Source organism: Notothenia coriiceps, unplaced genomic scaffold (genome assembly GCF_000735185.1).
Source record: "Notothenia coriiceps isolate Sejong01 unplaced genomic scaffold, NC01 NC01_scaffold00035129, whole genome shotgun sequence".
Lineage (NCBI taxonomy): Eukaryota > Metazoa > Chordata > Actinopteri > Perciformes > Nototheniidae > Notothenia > Notothenia coriiceps.
In genome coordinates this window covers 1-18,162 of record NW_011367830.1, presented here as the reverse complement: position 1 = coordinate 18,162, position 18,162 = coordinate 1, and the positions used below count along the sequence as shown (strand labels likewise).

Sequence of the window (18,162 nt, the reverse complement as noted above, 5' to 3'; positions counted from 1 at the left end):
AATTAACATTTATCCATATCCTTAAAGGAAACTAATGTTGTACTTGTTCTGTTGCAGCACACAGCGTTTCCGTCCGATGTGAAGGACCTGACGAAGCGTATCAGGACGGTGCTGATGGCCACGGAGCAGATGAAGGAGCACGAGAACGACCCGGAGATGCTGGTGGACCTGCAGTACAGCCTGGCCAAGTCCTACACCAGCACCCCCGAGCTCAGGAAGACCTGGCTGGACAGCATGGCCCGCATCCACCACAAGAACGGAGATCTTTCTGAGGTATATTCAAGGAGTTTTTATTTTATTTTGTATTATTACCAATTCTCTTTTTTGCGAACGTGACTTATTTGTCTTGTTCCCCTGCAGGCAGCTATGTGTTACGTGCATGTTGCTGCGCTGGTAGCTGAGTACCTGTGGAGGAAAGGTTGGTCAAGTATTTACAATCTGCTAATTGTATGCTTCCTGTTACAATAAATACCCGCTGATCTTTTCAATATCCAATTTACAGAGGCCATATAATGAGTCACTGGTAAAGGTTAACACAGTAGAAAAACTATTAATAGTTGTTAAATATAGCCACAAAATACACTTCAGAATTGTTTACTGAAAAAACACTTAGTATCTCTTAATATTAGTTCTTATTTTAATCGGTCTACACTACAACGAATCGGTACACAAGTATCTTATGTCTTCTGTATGCACTTTTTACAATGCTCGGTTCTTCAGCCATGTTTAAGTGTGGGTGTGTTGTTCATCATGCATACTTAAACACAGAAACATACACCTTCATCTTCCACCTGAGCACTGGTCCAAAGGTCTTCTGTTACTTCGTGTTTTAAAACACTCAAACTCCGCATTCCCTAGATAAGACTCTCTCACACGCTGGGTTCAGATTTTGGAGGGGTCTGTTGTTAAATGAGGCAGGATCTTATGAACTCTTGACAATGAACACTTCATTCAAAGTCAAAGTGTTTCAAACTGGGCTCAACTTCCCTAAGACCCCCTTATTTTTAGAGAACTCAGCAATTGACCCTTAAATGTTTAAATGTGTGCCTGATGGTATGCCATCCCTATGAAATATACAATTGTGATTTCAATGTCTTACTGCTTTTTATAACAACATAGCAATGCTAAGTATTATGTGCTTCTGCTACAGTAGGCAAAGGCAGGCACTGTTGTTATGTTAGGGTTATATGCCAATTGTAATTGGTACACCACTTTGACCAGGATTAGATAAGATAACATAGAACTATTTGTCATTTGTCCTGATGGGAGGGCAACACAAATATTTTTTAGTTGTACCTTCCAAGGACACATATCCTATTTGTTGACACTTTTGCTGTTACGTGTCACTGCTTTGGGAGGGGTATGCATCACATGACATATACATTTGATTTTTTAATATATATATATATTACAATTTTGCCGCTTTAATTAACTTTCCCTCATCTTCCGTATCTGTTTGTCAGGTATGTTCAGGCAGGGCTGCTCGGCGTTCCGCGTCATCACCCCGAACATCGACGAGGAAGCGGCCATGATGGAGGACGTGGGGATGCAGGATGTTCACTTCAATGAGGTATTGTGAAATGTTCTACATGCTAGTCCCACTGTGTTGACCAAGCATTGCGGATGTTTTTTAACTATCACATAATAACTCTTATCTCTTTGTCCGTATCTATTGCTACGTGTAGTGCTCAGTGACGATGCTGCAGACCTTGACACAGGGCTTGGTTCATGTGTTGTTTATCAGATGTAGAACATCCCTGAGCTGGCAGACTTTCAGAGGAGTTCTGGGATTCTGGCTCAAGTGTCAGCGGCTTGTTGACAGAGAGGCCTATAACCAGTTCTTCTAGTGAACTCATCATCCAGTGAAATTGAAAGTGATAGCGGGATATTGTGTGAACTTTAATGAGTCGGTTAACAGATGTTTGGACAATGAGAAACCTTCCGTCTGCTCTGAAAACCTTTCCTCTTTATGAGCTCCAATAAAAAAAAAAGAGATGATGGATCCATTTCCTCCCACGCTTCTGTCTTTAAAGGAACACCGTGCTCAGTTTAAATGCACTGTAGTCCTATAAACAAATAGGAACACAAATAAATGTCCCTCTTAGCAGTAGTTAAATATACGTAAAAGTCTACACTCTTGTTTTGAGGGTGGCGTTTAATGAAGTGTGTGTTTATCTGTGTGCCCAGGAGGTGCTGATGGAGCTGCTGGAGGAGTGTGCTGACGGCCTCTGGAAGGCGGAGCGTTATGAGCTCATCGCTGATGTTTACCGGCTCATCATCCCCATCTACGAACAGCGCAGAGACTTTGAGGTAAACTGCACAGTGATAGAACACGGGTCGCATGTTATCAGTACATACACCTGCCAGAGGACAAGGTGTGCATCTCAGAGAGAACACTATCCAGCCTATCTATATATCTTGGTACAGATGCTTTTAAAGACAAAATAATGGATTTTAACTAGTGTGTTGTAATATTAAAAAGTTAAATTAAGTAATAGTTAAAGTTGGGTATGTTAATCTTTAAAGTGAAACTTATTTTAAAAAGCAGTAATTATTTTACACAGGCATCCTTGCCCATTTTATTAATACTGCTACATCCTTACTTTGGTCTGGGTCTATTAACTTATGGAGGTTGAATGTTAGACAACTTATATTCTTTGGCAACTAACTCATACATGTTGATGAATTAAAGGAAAAGGTGTCAAAGATTTAGTTATAACCATTTATAAAACATAATCAACAGAATGTGAAGTTGTGTTAAAATGGCAATTTGTGTTCACTGCATAACTGACTTAAAGGGGACCTATCATGCAAAATGCACTTTTGTACGTCTTTTATACATGAATATGTGTCCCCGGTGTTCCAGGGAACTCACCAAGTGTCAGAAAACACCACCCTCTCTATTTTCCTCCATACCCAAATCTCTTAAAAAGGGGCTGCAACGGATCTGATACAGACTGATCCAGATTTGAACACTTCTATGACGTCACAGAAGTGGCGCTACGGCTATTGGGCCTACTCCACCAATCAGGAGGAGACGGCCACGGAGATTGCCGTTCGAAAGCGCTGGAGACGCTGTAGTACATATTTAAGGCCACCAGACGGTGCTGTTCTCACTGAATCCGAGCATGAAAGGCAGTGTTAAATTGAGCGAAATGAGGAATGGATAAAATGCATGATCTGTTTGGTATTTTGAAAAATAAAACGTATAAATATAACTTATATAGGTATGGCCCTACAATATATTATTCAAATATAGCATGATAGGTCCACTTTAAGTATCCCACTTTTAATTGATTATACTGTGCATCGCATTCCAAAGATTCCTTGTAACATGATATTCCCTGTTTCTTTTTTGGTCATAGCAGTTCAGTCAACATCTACCTCCAGTGGGACGTCAATATCTGCCTTGAGCGGGGCGTCAACATCTGCCTAAAGTGATGGAGGTTGAGTGCATTCTGGCAAACGACTGCTGGGCAACGATACGGTCAGAGTCGGCCTGCTTCGGACAGGTAAGCAGCTACATTTATAAAAGACAAACAACCCACTTGCAATTCTTACACAACTGAATTGTGCATTTCACCACGTTAATAGAGATTTTCCTTCTCTCCTCCTTCCCCTCCAAGGCTGCGGTAAGTCTGTGAAGGTTTAGCAGTGTGTTGGCCTGGTGTGCTGTTCTGTCCTTGCATAATTTTATTGTTTGAGGTTTATTTGTTGTTAAATGAATGGCAACATGTAACTTTCTAGTGGCTTGTGTGTTGGTGGAGAAGTAGTAGTTAAATTCAGATATTGAGTCAGCGGTATTTTTAGTGTTATAAATATTATCTCCCAAAGTAAAATAGTAAAATTGCACTTAGACTGATTTCTGTAATCCAAGGTGCTTCTTTGGATACACTCCCTGATAACCTGTAGTTATACCGGCCTGCCTCCACCCCGTTTCCATAGATACCACTGAGAAGCTGTAACATATGCTTGATACAATAGATTATTTTTGTGAGGTGACCTGGTGAAGTGTGCTTGTTGTCATTCCCTTCTTTTCTTTCTTTTATATTTTTTGACTTGGCATGTGGTGTTGGGTTTTAATTCACCAATGTTGAAATTAGCTAAATTAGATAAGACAACTGCCTTTCCAGGGATTGCCTTTTCCTAGCTACTTAATATAGTAACGGATCATTCCTGAGCAGGCCCTTGACCTCCTTCTCCTCGTCCACAGGGCTTCTTTGAGGATGAAGATGGAAAAGAATACATCTACAAGGAGCCAAAGTTCACTCCGCTGTCAGAGATTTCCCAGAGGCTCCTGAAGCTCTACTCCGACAAGTTTGGTCAGGAGAACGTCAAGATCATTCAGGACTCCGGCAAGGTGGGATCACATTTGTGTTTATTTATATAACTTTGTCACAAAATGTTAAACTATCGGTTTTCCACTGGTGTTTTACCTCTATCTATGTTTAAATCTAGATAAAATATCTTTGTGTACACCCAGGTGAACCCTAAGGACCTAGACTCCAAGTATGCCTACATCCAGGTGACCCACGTCACACCCCACCTAGACGACAAGGAGCTGGAGGACAGGAAGACTGACTTCGAGAAAAGTCACAACATCCGGCGCTTTGTGTTCGAGACGCCGTTCACTGTGTCGGGAAAGAAGCAGGGAGGGGTCGAGGAGCAGTGTAAACGGCGGACCGTTCTCACCAGTAAGTCGCACAGCAGTGAAGATGACAAACAGGAAATATAAGGTGCAATAGGAAAGTCTTTACAGTCAGCCTTATCACTGAGAGGAAGCAGAAGGAATTCCTTGTTTTCATCTGTTATGGTTCCCTTCTTGTCATTCAGCTGAAACATTAATCAGATAAGGTCAGGGGAAGTTTATTACTGACCCGTCATCTTCATCCCAAAGTACATGTGTTATCTAATCATTAACTCTTTATGACATTTGAAAGCATCCTTTTCGTCTTCCCACCATATTTTTCTCCCGCAATCCCATTCCTCTGCAGCCACCCATTGTTTCCCATACGTGAAGAAGCGTATAGCCGTCATGTACCAACACCAGACCGACATGAGCCCCATCGAGGTGGCCATAGACGAGATGAGTGTGAAGGTGGCAGAGCTGCGCCTGCTGTGCTCCGCCTCTGAGGTGGACATGATCCGCCTGCAGCTCAAACTGCAGGGCAGCATCAGCGTCCAGGTACAGGGGGGTCATGCTGGCGACCGAATAAAAGTTGATTAGTAACATTAACACAATTCGTTTTTGGATTATAATTTTCTTAAATCTTATGTTTAAATATTTAAATGAAGCATTATATTGCTAACTTTTGTTTTTCAAGAGAAATCTACAGACACAAATAAATAAAATGAAAACAATCTATTTGAATTTGGCACCTTGCATTTGTTGTAATTTCTGATCTTTAACCTTTTTTGTTTTCCAGGTCAATGCCGGTCCTCTTGCTTATGCCAGAGCTTTCCTCGATGACAGCAGTGCCAAGAAATATCCTGACAACAAGGTCAAACAGCTCAAAGAGGTGTTCAGGTACTTATCAATGATGGAGATATTTGCATATGTAAAACAACGTGATATTTTAATTGTATTCAACAAAAATAAATATAGAAATACCGTTATACAGACATTGTATCTCAGGATATGCTGTAGTTCTATGAAAATAAAGTTTACCCAAATACTGCATATGGTAGTGTAGATAAATTAATATGTATCTTTATTTGATTGTATTTTCTCCTCATAGCATTGTGAAGCACCTTGAGATGATGTTGTTTTTAAAGTGTGCTATATAAATGACATGTATTATTATTAAATGTATTACAAATATATTTTTTATTATGTATAGTGTTTATGTCAATAAACTAGTTTGTAAACTTTTTTCAATTCAACCCCTCAGGCAGTTTGTGGACGCCTGCGGTCAGGCGCTGTGCGTGAACGAGAGGCTGATCAAAGAGGACCAGCAGGAGTACCAGGATGAGATGAAGGCTAACTACAGGGACCTGGCCAGGGAGCTGTCGAACATCATGCATGAGCAGGTATTAACCCCTGGGGTCGATACAGTATGTGAAATACATCATTCAGACCAGGGCCTGCTGAAAATATGCAAGCATATGTGCATCACACCTGTTGTATTGTGCAGTGGCGAACCGTGTCTATCACAACTGGGCCTTCTCTAGACACACACACACACCCTTGTCGTCTTGAAAAGGGTACCCACAACAATTCCGCAACAACATCATCTTCACCAAACAATAAAACGGCATATGAATTGCTTCGTGGCATTCATCTAGGTCCTCTGTCTCGAGCCAGTTAACTAGCGGGCCTTCTAGAATACCCTGGCACCGAGGAAAACTCTGAAAGAACACGCCCATTGGCTACAAATCAATATATGATTGGTTGATCAAACTGTCAGTCCAAAGGTACGCTCTCATTCAGTGCAACGGCCAGGGCATTCTATCAAGGAGAATACCTTGGTTGAAGGATATTCTACCCAGAGACCCAGAACAATATCTGATTGGTTGCTTTTTTTTTTCTTACTCAAAGCCACTGAAATGCGGAGTGCCTGGTCCGAGAAGAACAAACAAATCAACGTAACACTGTAATATTACAGATCAACAACACAGATATGATTCTCATTTATTCATTTTACATACATTTATATACATTTACATACATTTTATTACATTTATTTATATAATTAAATCGAATTTTTGTTTGTTTGAAGGCCCTGACGGTTCGCCACTGGTATTGTGCAATTACACAAATCCTGCCCATTAGAACCAAGATAGTGAACTAATCAAAATAACCCCCAAACAGTAACGAGATTCTAATTCTGCTGATTATATCAATCTAATTACTGTATTACTAATACTACTAATGCTTTACAGCTGTTTTTGTTGCTGTTTTTTTTTATTTGTGCTTTTATGTTTTTTTGTTTATCTTATTTCTTTTGAGATTTCCCCTGTTGCTATCTTCTGCTCACTTACTAACCATGTCTCTATCTCCTGCTCTCTTTGTGCTGGCCTGAGCAGATTGGATGGTAATGCTGCTTTTGCTACTGTTATACTCTATAGAGGAATAGTAAGGGACTGTATGGAAATGATTAGGCAGGGGAGTAAGTGTGTTACTATTTTCTTACCTACTTATCTACTGTAGCTCAGGAAAACAAATTACTTATTTCCCCCAAATACCTTAAAGTCATATATTTTTGTCAAATTTTACAAAATGGTAAATACATTTCAGACACTCAATAAGTGATTGACCACAACAATACCATTCCTTATCTTCCTAACCATTTCTCTAGATAAACCCGGTGGAAGACGGCAACAGGAGCACTCTGTCCGACTCTATGGGCATCTTTAACGCCATCAGTGGCACACCAACCAGTGCCACCCCGCATGGCTCCACCACCATACTCTGATCAGGATGTTCAACACCAAACTATTGCCTTCTTTATCCCTAATGACTGAATACACTTCCTGTCAGTCAAGAGGAAACAAACAACATCTTTATTAGTTTTTGTTTTCATCATGCTATCCTGCCATCAGTTAGCCCATTCTTCTTGTTTCCTATGGAGACTCCAGTCAATACTTATACAATATCTGACTTGTTGCCAGTTTTGGCTCATTTATCATTTTGTATAGTTTGTTTAATCATATGTAAAATGGGCTTAAGCACAGCAAGTGTGGATCCTATACTGTGACTGGCAACATGATGTTATCTTTATTATTCTGGTGTGTTAAGCTCCACCCAAAGGATGTGGTAACAGACTTCAGTATTTCCATGTAAGTCTACACCTTATCTGTTTTGTAACTGTATGGCTCCCATGTATGTACATTGTTTGTATAAGAGAATGTTTTTAATGGGAATAAATGAATACCACTGCTGTATCTGTTAACATTCTTCCACTGAGGCACAGTATTTTTACATTTTCTATTCTTTCCATTCAGGAGGCCCTGTTACAGCAGATGCACAGTGAACAGTGCAGAAAGCATTCATCTTTTATCTTACCCTGGACATTTGAAATGATTGTTCCCTCTATTTTAGGCCAATGGACGTGTATAGAATCAGTCTAAAGCCAAGTGAACCACAATGTTTTAACCTTTTTTCTCTAAGGAAAAGTGTGTGCAATATTTTCTATTGTTACCATGGCCTACCTACTGCATAGAAAACCACTCTTGCCAAAGACATTAGAAAAAGACTGTGCAAGGTAAGCCAAGGGTGGCACAATTTGTAATCTACCCCCTTTGTTTCTTTGTCTGTCATGCCTTTTATTATCTGTGAGGTAAGATTCAAAAGCATTTTTACTTAGTGACTGCTCATGTAAATATGTTTAAGACTTATAAATAAAATAAATAATTCCTTCTTTCATGCCTTGGATTTGTGTGTTTAACTATGAAGCCACTAACAAATCACTTCACTAAGAAGTTGAAGGTGCGACAGGGGATTTTGTAATGTGGATTTTGTTAGATGTGAAAAGGAAGATGGATCCTTGAACACATTGTCACCTTCTGAGCCGTTCTTTTTTGTTTCAGACACGACCACAAGCTGCCCTTATCTCAAGCAGAAGCTACAGACTCACAACTGTCAGGGAAGTGTAGCTGGAGAGTGTAAACACGCAGAGAGGAATTACTTTAGTAAAACACAGAAGATGAGGGACTCATGATGCATGGCTGTATGATACCTTGGGTAAGTAAGTAAAAATGACAGTTCAAGTTTGTGGATATCTTCCCCTATCTTTCACTTATACTCTCAAAAGATTAAAAGGGCCAAATTGTACTTTTGGGGTTTTCCCTTTCCTGTAATGTGTTATAGGTTCCTGTGCATGAAAATGGTCTGCAAAGGCTAAAATCCTAAAGTTATTATCTGAATTATTGTTACTAATTTCATACTAATACAAGTGTGTGTTGTTGAGTCGGCATATGTAGAGTTATGGAGCTAGATTTAGTGATTCAACTGAGCTGTGTGCATTCATTGAAGAGCAACAGGAGTGAGATATGGATGCTGACTCCTGTGAAACCCACTACTCTCCACTGTCACAAACACCCCCACCGTGTCATTGTTCCAGAGGCTGCAAAACATCATGTGTCTGCCATGAGTCCTGCTAGTGTTTTATTATGTGTTTGTGTCTGTAATTTATGAAATAGACAATAATAATATAAGATTTGCATATTGTAAACTTTGTTATAAATGTAGTTTGTTCGTGCAGTTACTGTTTGTGCCTTGCATAACCATGGTCTGTATATTTAAAGAGGGCGAAGGCACTGTGATTCCACCCATGTCGCATTTTTGGCGTCATATGTTTGGACAAGTGGGGGGGAACTTGGGAAGAGAAAATGCTAAAGAAGCTCCAAAAAGAAAAACATCTGCCTCGTAGAGTACAACCAACTCAACTCCACTGTTGCAACCTGTCAATCACAAGGTAGCCACGCCCTGAAGCATATCCCATCCTACATTTATTTTACTCAAAATTGGATCATAATTGACAAAGTGAACATCATGCTATATAGAAAAAATGGACTTCTATACATTCCGACTATTTTGTGGAGTTGCCTCCCTCCCGGCCATTAGGAGGAATGCAGGCTTAATGTCTTCCTCATTGGCTTGATTTTCACACCAGGAGATAGCGATCATTATTACCATTACATCCCAATCACAAAGATTATCATCACATTTTCAGTTTCGAAAGCAATAAGTCTGGCAAATCCTAATTTATCTCAAAGCAAGACGAGTTCCCTGAGAAATAAACTAATAATTGACTGACACACCCACAAACATAGGTGTGATTATGATGAAGAGAAAATGCTGGTGGGTGGGAATGATGGACGTTGGTAGGTGCTAGATGCCATGTGTTTGATCCACAGTCCAGCATCAGTGGGCGTTGCAGGAGGCATGATGGGCGGTGACATTAGAAGCTGTGTGTCGTGGATATGGACCGGGGTCACAAGTCTTTCTGTCTTTTTGCTGAAACATTCAGTCGGAGAAGGGACCCGGAGTCAACGCACACAGCAGCCATGGAAGGTGAGTCCCAGTCTGGATGGCTGACTGGGATGCAAGAAAGAAACACTTCCACATTTTGAGATTACTTTTCCTGCATTTTTTAGAGAATTATTATCTGTTTATATCATGCATGGCACTTGTTATTCTTGGATTTGCTACATGCATACTAGCTTAAGTCAACAATTTGATAAAAATCTACAACAAACCAGAGATATTTGTAGTTTGTTGGACACAATTAAGAATATGAATCTGCATATTTCACTTCAAGGAAAAGGTTAACTCAATGTGACTTCTGTGATTTCTTCAGATAACGACGAGACGAAGAAGCCCAAGCAGAAAACTGTAAGTCCAAATGTTATTGTCTGTAATATTTAATTAAAATCCACATATTAATTGTTTCCTGCTCTCATACCCAACAGGACTTCATTATTAAGAGGAACAAACATGTACTAATTTTATTTTGTCATCATAATCAATCAATCACAATTAAGTAATACAAAAAATCTGATTCCAGTTTTTAAAATGGTTGATTAAAAAATACCTCGGCTCAGGTCTTGTTAAATGCAACGCAAGTAATGAGAATATAAGTGATAAACCTACTGTACAGAACCTGCAGACAAACAACTTTTTAGTCACTATCCTTAAGTGTTTCCTTCCCCTCCAACAGGCTGTTATTTGTGGTTACCCAATAAGCATCTTCTTCATTGTGGTCAATGAATTCTGCGAGCGTTTCTCTTACTATGGCATGCGAGGTGAGTGGATTACATCAAATGCACTTAAAACTAAACTACATTTTGTTTGAAATACTTATTTTTCTTTACGTGATTAGAATTTTTGACTGCAGGACTTTTACTTGCTTCGCTTTTTACACTGTTTCACTTATTAAAACTTAAGTTAAATTCCTGACCAGTTTTTCACCTTCTTTTGCATCCTATCAACCTAATTTCCCTTTGTTCCCCCTTTGTTCCCCTCCTCGTCTGCAGCTGTGCTTGTGCTGTACTTCAAGTACTTCCTGAAGTGGGATGATGACTTTGCCACCACCATCTACCACACCTTTGTGGCTCTGTGCTACCTGACACCCATCCTGGGAGCCATCGTGGCTGATTCATGGCTCGGCAAGTTCAAGTGAGTATGCATCCAAATAAAAAATGCATCTTAAATACTGTAAGCATTCAGAGACAAATGAGCTTTAGTCTCATTTGGAGTATACAGTGTGTTCGGTAAAGTTTATCTCACAGACTCAGCTGTTAAAGTTCATCCTTGGATTTTTGACCCTCGTCTATCTTATCTCTATCTGAACTTGTGCACCTGTTTCAATCTTTGCTCCTTCTCCCCCCTCCCTCTGCACAGGACGATTGTTTACCTTTCCATTGTATACACGCTGGGACAGGTTGTCATGGCAATAAGTGCTATCCATGACCTCACAGATGCAAACAAGGATGGAACCCCCGACAACATGACCTTACACGTGTGAGTGGAACTCAGACAAGTGTGTGAGAGAAGTACAATAGATCCCCAGGTACAGATATGTGCTAATGTGTGTGTGTGTCCTCAGAGCTCTGTCCATGGTGGGTCTGATACTCATCGCCCTGGGGACGGGAGGCATCAAACCCTGCGTGGCTGCCTTCGGTGGAGACCAGTTTCTAGACCATCAGGTTAGATGTTCCTCAAGCACACAAGTCGTTCTCGCACATACTGTACTTTATACCAATGGCAGGGGAGATCAAATACCAGAGACACCTCTACAATTGAAGTGCATTCAAGATGCAATCAATATTATTTAAATGTTTGTATGGGTTAACAAGGTTTACATATTAGAAAATAATCATTTAGAAAATATTGTTAAGACATTCTAACCCAAACTTCCTAATATAGGGAATTTAGGAGAGTGAAACTGAACAAAATAATTTATAATGCAACACAGTACACACAGCAGGACATCTGCTCAGAGACAAGTTATTTTATGCTACAATATCCAATTATGTACGTTCAGGCATGCACACAGCACATGCAGGACCCAAGTAATATCTCTCTCTCTGAAAACACACACACACACACACCACAAACATGCAATTAAAGAGCCAACTCACTCAGCTATCAGTGGCACCTCGTCAGCACTTCTAGTATCTAGCTAGTTGTTTATTAACTAATAATAGGTACAGGCACCTCTGTCTCAGTGACTTTATGACACTGTTCAAGGCCAGGGTCATATCAATGACCCCAGTGAAATGGGACATTATATAAAACGTATCCAATATTATTTTGAAAAATAATTATTGATTTTGTCTTGCCAACAGGAGAAGCAGAGGAGCACGTTCTTCTCCATCTTCTACCTGTCCATCAACGCTGGCAGTCTGCTGTCTACTGTCATCACCCCCATCCTCAGAGGTACATTAGTGGTGATTACAAAGCATAAAACACACCAATGAGTCATATGCTTCATAGTAAAATAAATGTGTGTGTGTGTTTCCAGCTCAGGAGTGTGGTATTAACACCAAGCAGTCGTGCTACCCTCTGGCCTTTGGAGTCCCTGCTGCTCTCATGGTGGTAGCTCTGGGTAAAATATATATATGTTTTTATGTCTTTATTGACTGTACCAAGCAGATCGATTATACTTGTACTAGTAAACCATTCATGGATTATTAATTAACCTTTAATAAGCTAATTTGACCCATTACATAAGCCCTTTATTACCCTCTATAAAGTGCGTTTTAGTGGTATCATGAATACTTGTTGTGCATATCAGATAAGGTCATGTCCTTTGCTTTTGATCATTTTTGTTGTTGTTTTTAGAGGTTAACGTGTATATTTGGTGTGTCTGCAGTTGTGTTCATTATTGGAAGTGGCATGTACATTAAGACCCCTCCTCAAGGCAACATCATGGTGAAGGTCTGCACATGCATCGGGGTAAGTGGCTTCCACAAAGTTTTCATCTTAGAAATATATGGTTTTAAATAGAATTAAAAACTTTCTGTAACAAAATGGTCTCCCATTGAGAGTAAGAATCCCACTGAATTGTCCTTCACTGCTCTCCGTAGTTTGCTATCAAGAACCGCTTTAGGCATCGTTCTTCTCAATACCCTAAGAGACAACACTGGATGGACTGGTCTGATGAGAAATACGACGTAAGTGCAGTATGCATGCATACATACACACGAAAACAAACAGTAAAATCAATACAATTTAAAAATGATAATCCTTCTCTGTGTTCGGCTGCAGAAACTCCTGATTGCCCAGGTGAAGATGGTGCTGAAGGTGCTGTTCCTCTACATCCCTCTTCCCATGTTCTGGGCTCTCTTTGACCAGCAGGTAACAATTGTATTCCTGACCAGTACTGTATGTTGTGTTACTCAAACTTTTCCCAGCAAAGTACCACCTTTAAAATATATTTTTAAGTAGTCCCTTAACAGCGCAAACGTAAATAAGAGCTGTGTCTCCTCCACAGGGCTCCAGATGGACTCTCCAGGCCACCATCATGGACGGAAACTTTGTACGTTTTATTTGTAAAAATGTTCCATGTCAAACCTTTTGAGCCAAACTACGGACAATGTTTTTTCTAACTGAGTTTATGTCTGTTTCCGTATTTTTCCTTTAACAGGGAGTCCTCACAATCCAGCCCGATCAGATGCAGGTAAGACACTGGTGCTGACTACACTTTACATGTTGATGATGTTGACCTACAGTATAGGAGAGGTTAAACGATCGATTTGCCTTCCTCCCCCCAGACTGTCAACCCTATATTGATCCTGATCATGGTTCCAATCATGGACAGTGTCATCTACCCACTGATTGCCAAGTGCAAACTAAACTTCTCGTGAGTTGATTTCTCTGTTTTGTTCCTGTGTGAGGGAAACACTACTTTTAAACTCTAGCTTACCCCACAAGCATGTTATAAATAAATATAGACATCAACTCAAACATGTGTGTGTCTGCAGCCCGCTGAAGAGGATGACTGTCGGGATGTTATTTGCTGCTCTTGCGTTCGTTGCTGCTGCCCTGGTTCAGTTACAGATTGATGTGAGTGTAACGCACAAGACAATTCAAACATGAATTACGTTACATCGCTCGATTCACACACATTTCCATTTCTCTTCTAGCAAACCATGCCTATATTCCCTTCAAGCACTGAAAGCCAAGTGAAGTACATCAACCTGATGAGCACACCGCTGGACGTCAAAGCTGGAAACAACAATTTTACTTTGAAGCCTTTCACGGTATTCCACCTCGCACTCACGATCTAAATGGACTGAAAGCAAATAGGTCACCACACAACAAAGGCAAGAGGACATAGTGATATTGACTTATCTTTTTCCTACAGGCCAATGAGGATTACTTGACCTTTGGATCACAATTTACACTATTTCTTGGGCCAGATGCCAGCTACCAAATAGCTATTGAGGAGGGCAATCGCAGCACCTCGGTCATCGTCCAGGAAGGGACTCTACTCAAGCCTATAACAGTAAGCACAGCTGCCAGATTAAAGCGGTTAAAGTCCAGCTGAAATGAAATGTATTTGGACTGCTATAGCTATGGATGTGTTCTGATAGCATTTGATAGACTGTAAATCAATGTGTGTTATCCATTATGTCAAATATTACCTAAAAAGTAGTATCTTTCTTTCTCCAGTTCTCAGACATCACCTCAAAGCCGGAGCAGGGCGCTAATGCTATCAGGTAGCATTTAAACTATTAAACTTTTAAAGTACTAGTAGGATGAATCAGTTTACTGGAGAAGACTCTAAGACTGTCTCACTAATTGTATTCTGAATTCTCCTTCCCCAGATTCTTCAATGGATTCAACATAACTTTGAATATGACATGGGGTGACCAGAGCTTTGGGAACATCCCCACCAACGACATGTCAAATTATGTTTTGATACCACAGGGAGTGTAAGCCTGACTTCGTTATAAACGTCACACACCCTCGCACAAGAGAAAGGTCTTTGCACCACTGACTGCTGTTTCTCTTGTTATGTCAGTGCACAGTACCAGATCAAGGATGCATTGGGATCAGTGTGTGACTACAAACAGGAGCTGGGCTTCGGCAGCTCCTACACCATAGTGATCCCTCCAACTTTCAACTTTGAATCTACGGTAAATACGTTTTTAGTCGTCACAAAAGCTTGAATGTAACGTTTTTGATCTATTTAACACATCTTGGTGCCTTGCAGTGTGAACAGATCCTCGTTCCAGTGGTGGACATCAAGCCTAACATCATCCACATGGCCTGGCAGATCCCTCAGTACTTCCTCATGACTGTAGGAGAGGTGGTGTTCTCCGTCACCGGCCTGGAGTTCTCCTACTCACAGGTAGAGGGGGCTTTCCTCACATATCTGACAAATATTAAAACCAGAATTGGATGAAAAATGACCATGTCTTGATGTCCTTGCTATAATAAATAGTTCTTTTTGAATCTCCCTTTGCTCTGCAGGCACCCAGCAACATGAAGTCTGTGCTGCAGGCTGGTTGGCTGCTGACTGTTGCCGTAGGTAACATCGTTGTGCTCATTATCGCCGAGGCTGCAACGCTCGAAGATCAGGTGGGTGGATTTTATATAAACCCTTAGGAGACACACTCTGTCCTCAGTGACCGTTTCAAACTGGCTGTAGATGGTTTTGAGAGAACATCTTGATTAAAAAGGCATTATCTCCTAAGTTGATCTCCAAATGAACTTTGTGTGTTTCTGTCACTAGTGGGCCGAGTACATCCTCTTCGCCTCCCTGCTGGTGTTAGTGTGCTTCATCTTTGCCTTCATGGCCTATTTCTACACCTACATCGACCCGGCCAAGATAGAAGCGGAGTTTGCCCATAAGGAGCCTGAGGAGAAGAAGAGGAAGAGTTTGGAGATGAGCAGGAAGAGCTCTCACTCCAGCTATGAGAAGGAGGAGGAGACCCTCCAGACCAAGATATAAAGCCACGCTTCTCTGCTGCTTGGTTCTGTTGCATGGACATGTAGTGGTAAGAATGAATAGATAAGGTGAACGAAGAACACAAAGGGCTTTGATATTAAGCTCTTGGTACACCGTGTTAGTGAAGGTTATTGGCAGAGATAAATCTCATTTTATTTTGGCTCAAAATGCTCTTTAGGTTCCTCATTCAATTAAAACCCCTTTATTCTTGTTGGTTGGTAATTTTGGCTTCTTCGTTGTTGTAAATGAGATTTTACAATGATTTATTTTGCACTGTGTAGCAACATTTTTATTTAATTATTGTTCATAGGCTTTTTTTAAATGTAGGACAAACAAATAAACCATTCCAACATTCGTATTTATTTCCAAACACATTGTGTTTTATAATATATCGTCACTGTTTTATATATCTAGGATGTTCTAATATGCTAAAGGATCAAATCAAACAGTTATATTCCAAATTGGATCTCATTCAGGTTTCACCAATATCTTCAATAAAGATGCAAGCAATGTGTGTTGAATATTTTTTTGATGCAAACATTTTAAGAAAACTAGACTTTTTCAGTTAGCATTAGATCTTTATTTCTCATGTCACTTTGAAAGCTTACAAGGAGCTCACATTTAACTTGGGAATTCTCAAATGACACAAGCAAAGATTATACACAGTACTATAAACTGTCAGCTATGATAAAGGAGACCAAATGTACACATGTTGTAGTTATTTCCGTAGCATATGTTTTTCTGTAAGGTATAGATTTTTTTTTGCCCATATCCGTAAAGCATTCCATATTTCCATACTTGAATCTGCAGTTATAAAAATATCAGATAATTTCTTTCAATCCCTGTGTTGACAAGTGCGCCTTGATGCAACTCCTCAACATTATTGCTGCATTAGCACAGTAGTAAATTCTGGAACTCTTAAGTAAACATATATAGTAAAACATGGCTATTAGCAACTTTTTTTCTTTTTTCCTCTTCTTTGCAGGCTTCTTTAAATACTCGACACACTTTCAAAGTGCAAAAAACTGATCTGACAAAAATAAAACAAAGGTGCAAATCATACTACAAAGGACATGGCACTTCTAGCATGGTGTGGAAGTGAGAACAGAAATACAAAAACGAAATAAGGATGGCGCTTTTGGCTTTTCCTGTTTTACGCTTTAGTTTGGCAATGAGCGGGTGTCATGATGTGCCTGCGATGGTCCTCGACCGTTCTTCCACTTTAAGAAAATGACAAGTCAAGGACCAATAATACTTCAGTTGATCAGCATTCAACTGCCAATGATGGTTCCCCTCGGGTCCCCTTAATACTTTTGACAGAGATCTGACTCCATTCTTGTCTTAAACAATCCAAACCAACTTAGACCTAAACATAATTACAAAGAAAAAGCTTCTGCCTCTAAACAAAAAAAAGCTTAGTATCGTAGTTAGTTTGATGATTCAGCAGGTGGTTGAAATGTAAGATTGGACCTCTTAGAAAGAGAACGCTGATTAATACTGAACGGAAAATCTGTGATGAAATGCCGGAACGTAGACGTGTGCATCTCAAAAAGGCAAGGCATTTTCTGTTCCTTCTGTTGGAGTAACGATTGAAATCTTTAAATATCTACTATTTTTTTTAAACATAATCAGTATCTACAAAATGCGCGTGACCATTTTGCACACAGTGATTCATTTCCCGCATGTACAGCATGGCGACTCCCCCCTACCCCCACTCCCCCTTTCCTCCAAAAGTCCACTTAAAGCACTTTACCTGAGGTTTCATTAAGAATGCTGCAATTTGCCTTATAACAGGGAGTCTTCCATACACAAACACGCTCACACGTATGCATTTAGGCACGCACACACGCAGCTTGCACACTTATAGTATCCCTGCAGGTTCATCAAGCATGCTTTCAGAGGTTCTGGGGATATGACGCCTGCATTAGGAGGGGATTGAAGTCTTGTCTTGGATTTTTGGGGAGATTTTCGGCTCCTCGTCGAAGCAAATTCCGTGTGGACTCAGAAGTCTCCCATATACAGAGTCCCGGTTGGCTGTGTTTCTGGTGGTTACTCTGTCTTTGTCCCATCACAGCTGATTCCACGGGTTCTGCTGCCCCCCCTGAGCTTCTCCTCCCGTAAGTGTCTCTCCAGAGTTCTCCTCCGCTTTGGAGTTCAGTAATGTTTACAGGCCCCGCTCACAGAGGTCAAATGTAATCAGCTGGTATTGAATGACCTGACCCCTGACTTTTAACCTTCTGACCCAGCTCTGGAGTTGGTG

At 40.4% G+C, this 18,162-nt stretch overlaps 2 protein-coding genes across 2 annotated transcripts in view; both read left to right on the top strand.

The window, feature by feature from the left end:
* The window catches only part of LOC104962621 (dedicator of cytokinesis protein 9-like), a 43,743-nt gene extending 35,378 nt beyond the window's left edge, over window positions 1-8,365 (top strand). The window contains 12 exon segments of the mRNA XM_010791075.1: window positions 58-273; window positions 361-418; window positions 1,464-1,570; window positions 2,188-2,437; window positions 3,453-3,496; window positions 3,498-3,512; window positions 4,214-4,360; window positions 4,484-4,694; window positions 4,995-5,185; window positions 5,427-5,527; window positions 5,892-6,030; window positions 7,299-8,365. Of these exon segments, the coding sequence (XP_010789377.1) occupies window positions 58-273; window positions 361-418; window positions 1,464-1,570; window positions 2,188-2,437; window positions 3,453-3,496; window positions 3,498-3,512; window positions 4,214-4,360; window positions 4,484-4,694; window positions 4,995-5,185; window positions 5,427-5,527; window positions 5,892-6,030; window positions 7,299-7,415 (1,596 nt within the window). The 3' untranslated portion in view covers window positions 7,416-8,365.
* Window positions 8,366-10,303: 1,938 nt separating this feature from the next.
* On the top strand, window positions 10,304-18,156 carry LOC104962620 (solute carrier family 15 member 1-like). The gene is made up of 22 exons (XM_010791074.1): window positions 10,304-10,336; window positions 10,662-10,746; window positions 10,978-11,119; window positions 11,345-11,464; window positions 11,550-11,649; window positions 12,292-12,382; window positions 12,468-12,551; window positions 12,819-12,901; window positions 13,033-13,119; window positions 13,214-13,303; window positions 13,440-13,484; window positions 13,593-13,625; window positions 13,720-13,808; window positions 13,930-14,011; window positions 14,092-14,208; window positions 14,313-14,453; window positions 14,621-14,667; window positions 14,776-14,883; window positions 14,973-15,087; window positions 15,165-15,302; window positions 15,425-15,532; window positions 15,687-18,156. The coding sequence occupies exons 2-22, from the start codon at window positions 10,740-10,742 to the stop codon at window positions 15,903-15,905; spliced, it is 2,046 nt and encodes a 681-aa protein (XP_010789376.1). The 5' UTR covers window positions 10,304-10,336; window positions 10,662-10,739; the 3' UTR covers window positions 15,906-18,156.
* The last annotated feature ends 6 nt before the right edge of the window (window positions 18,157-18,162 follow it).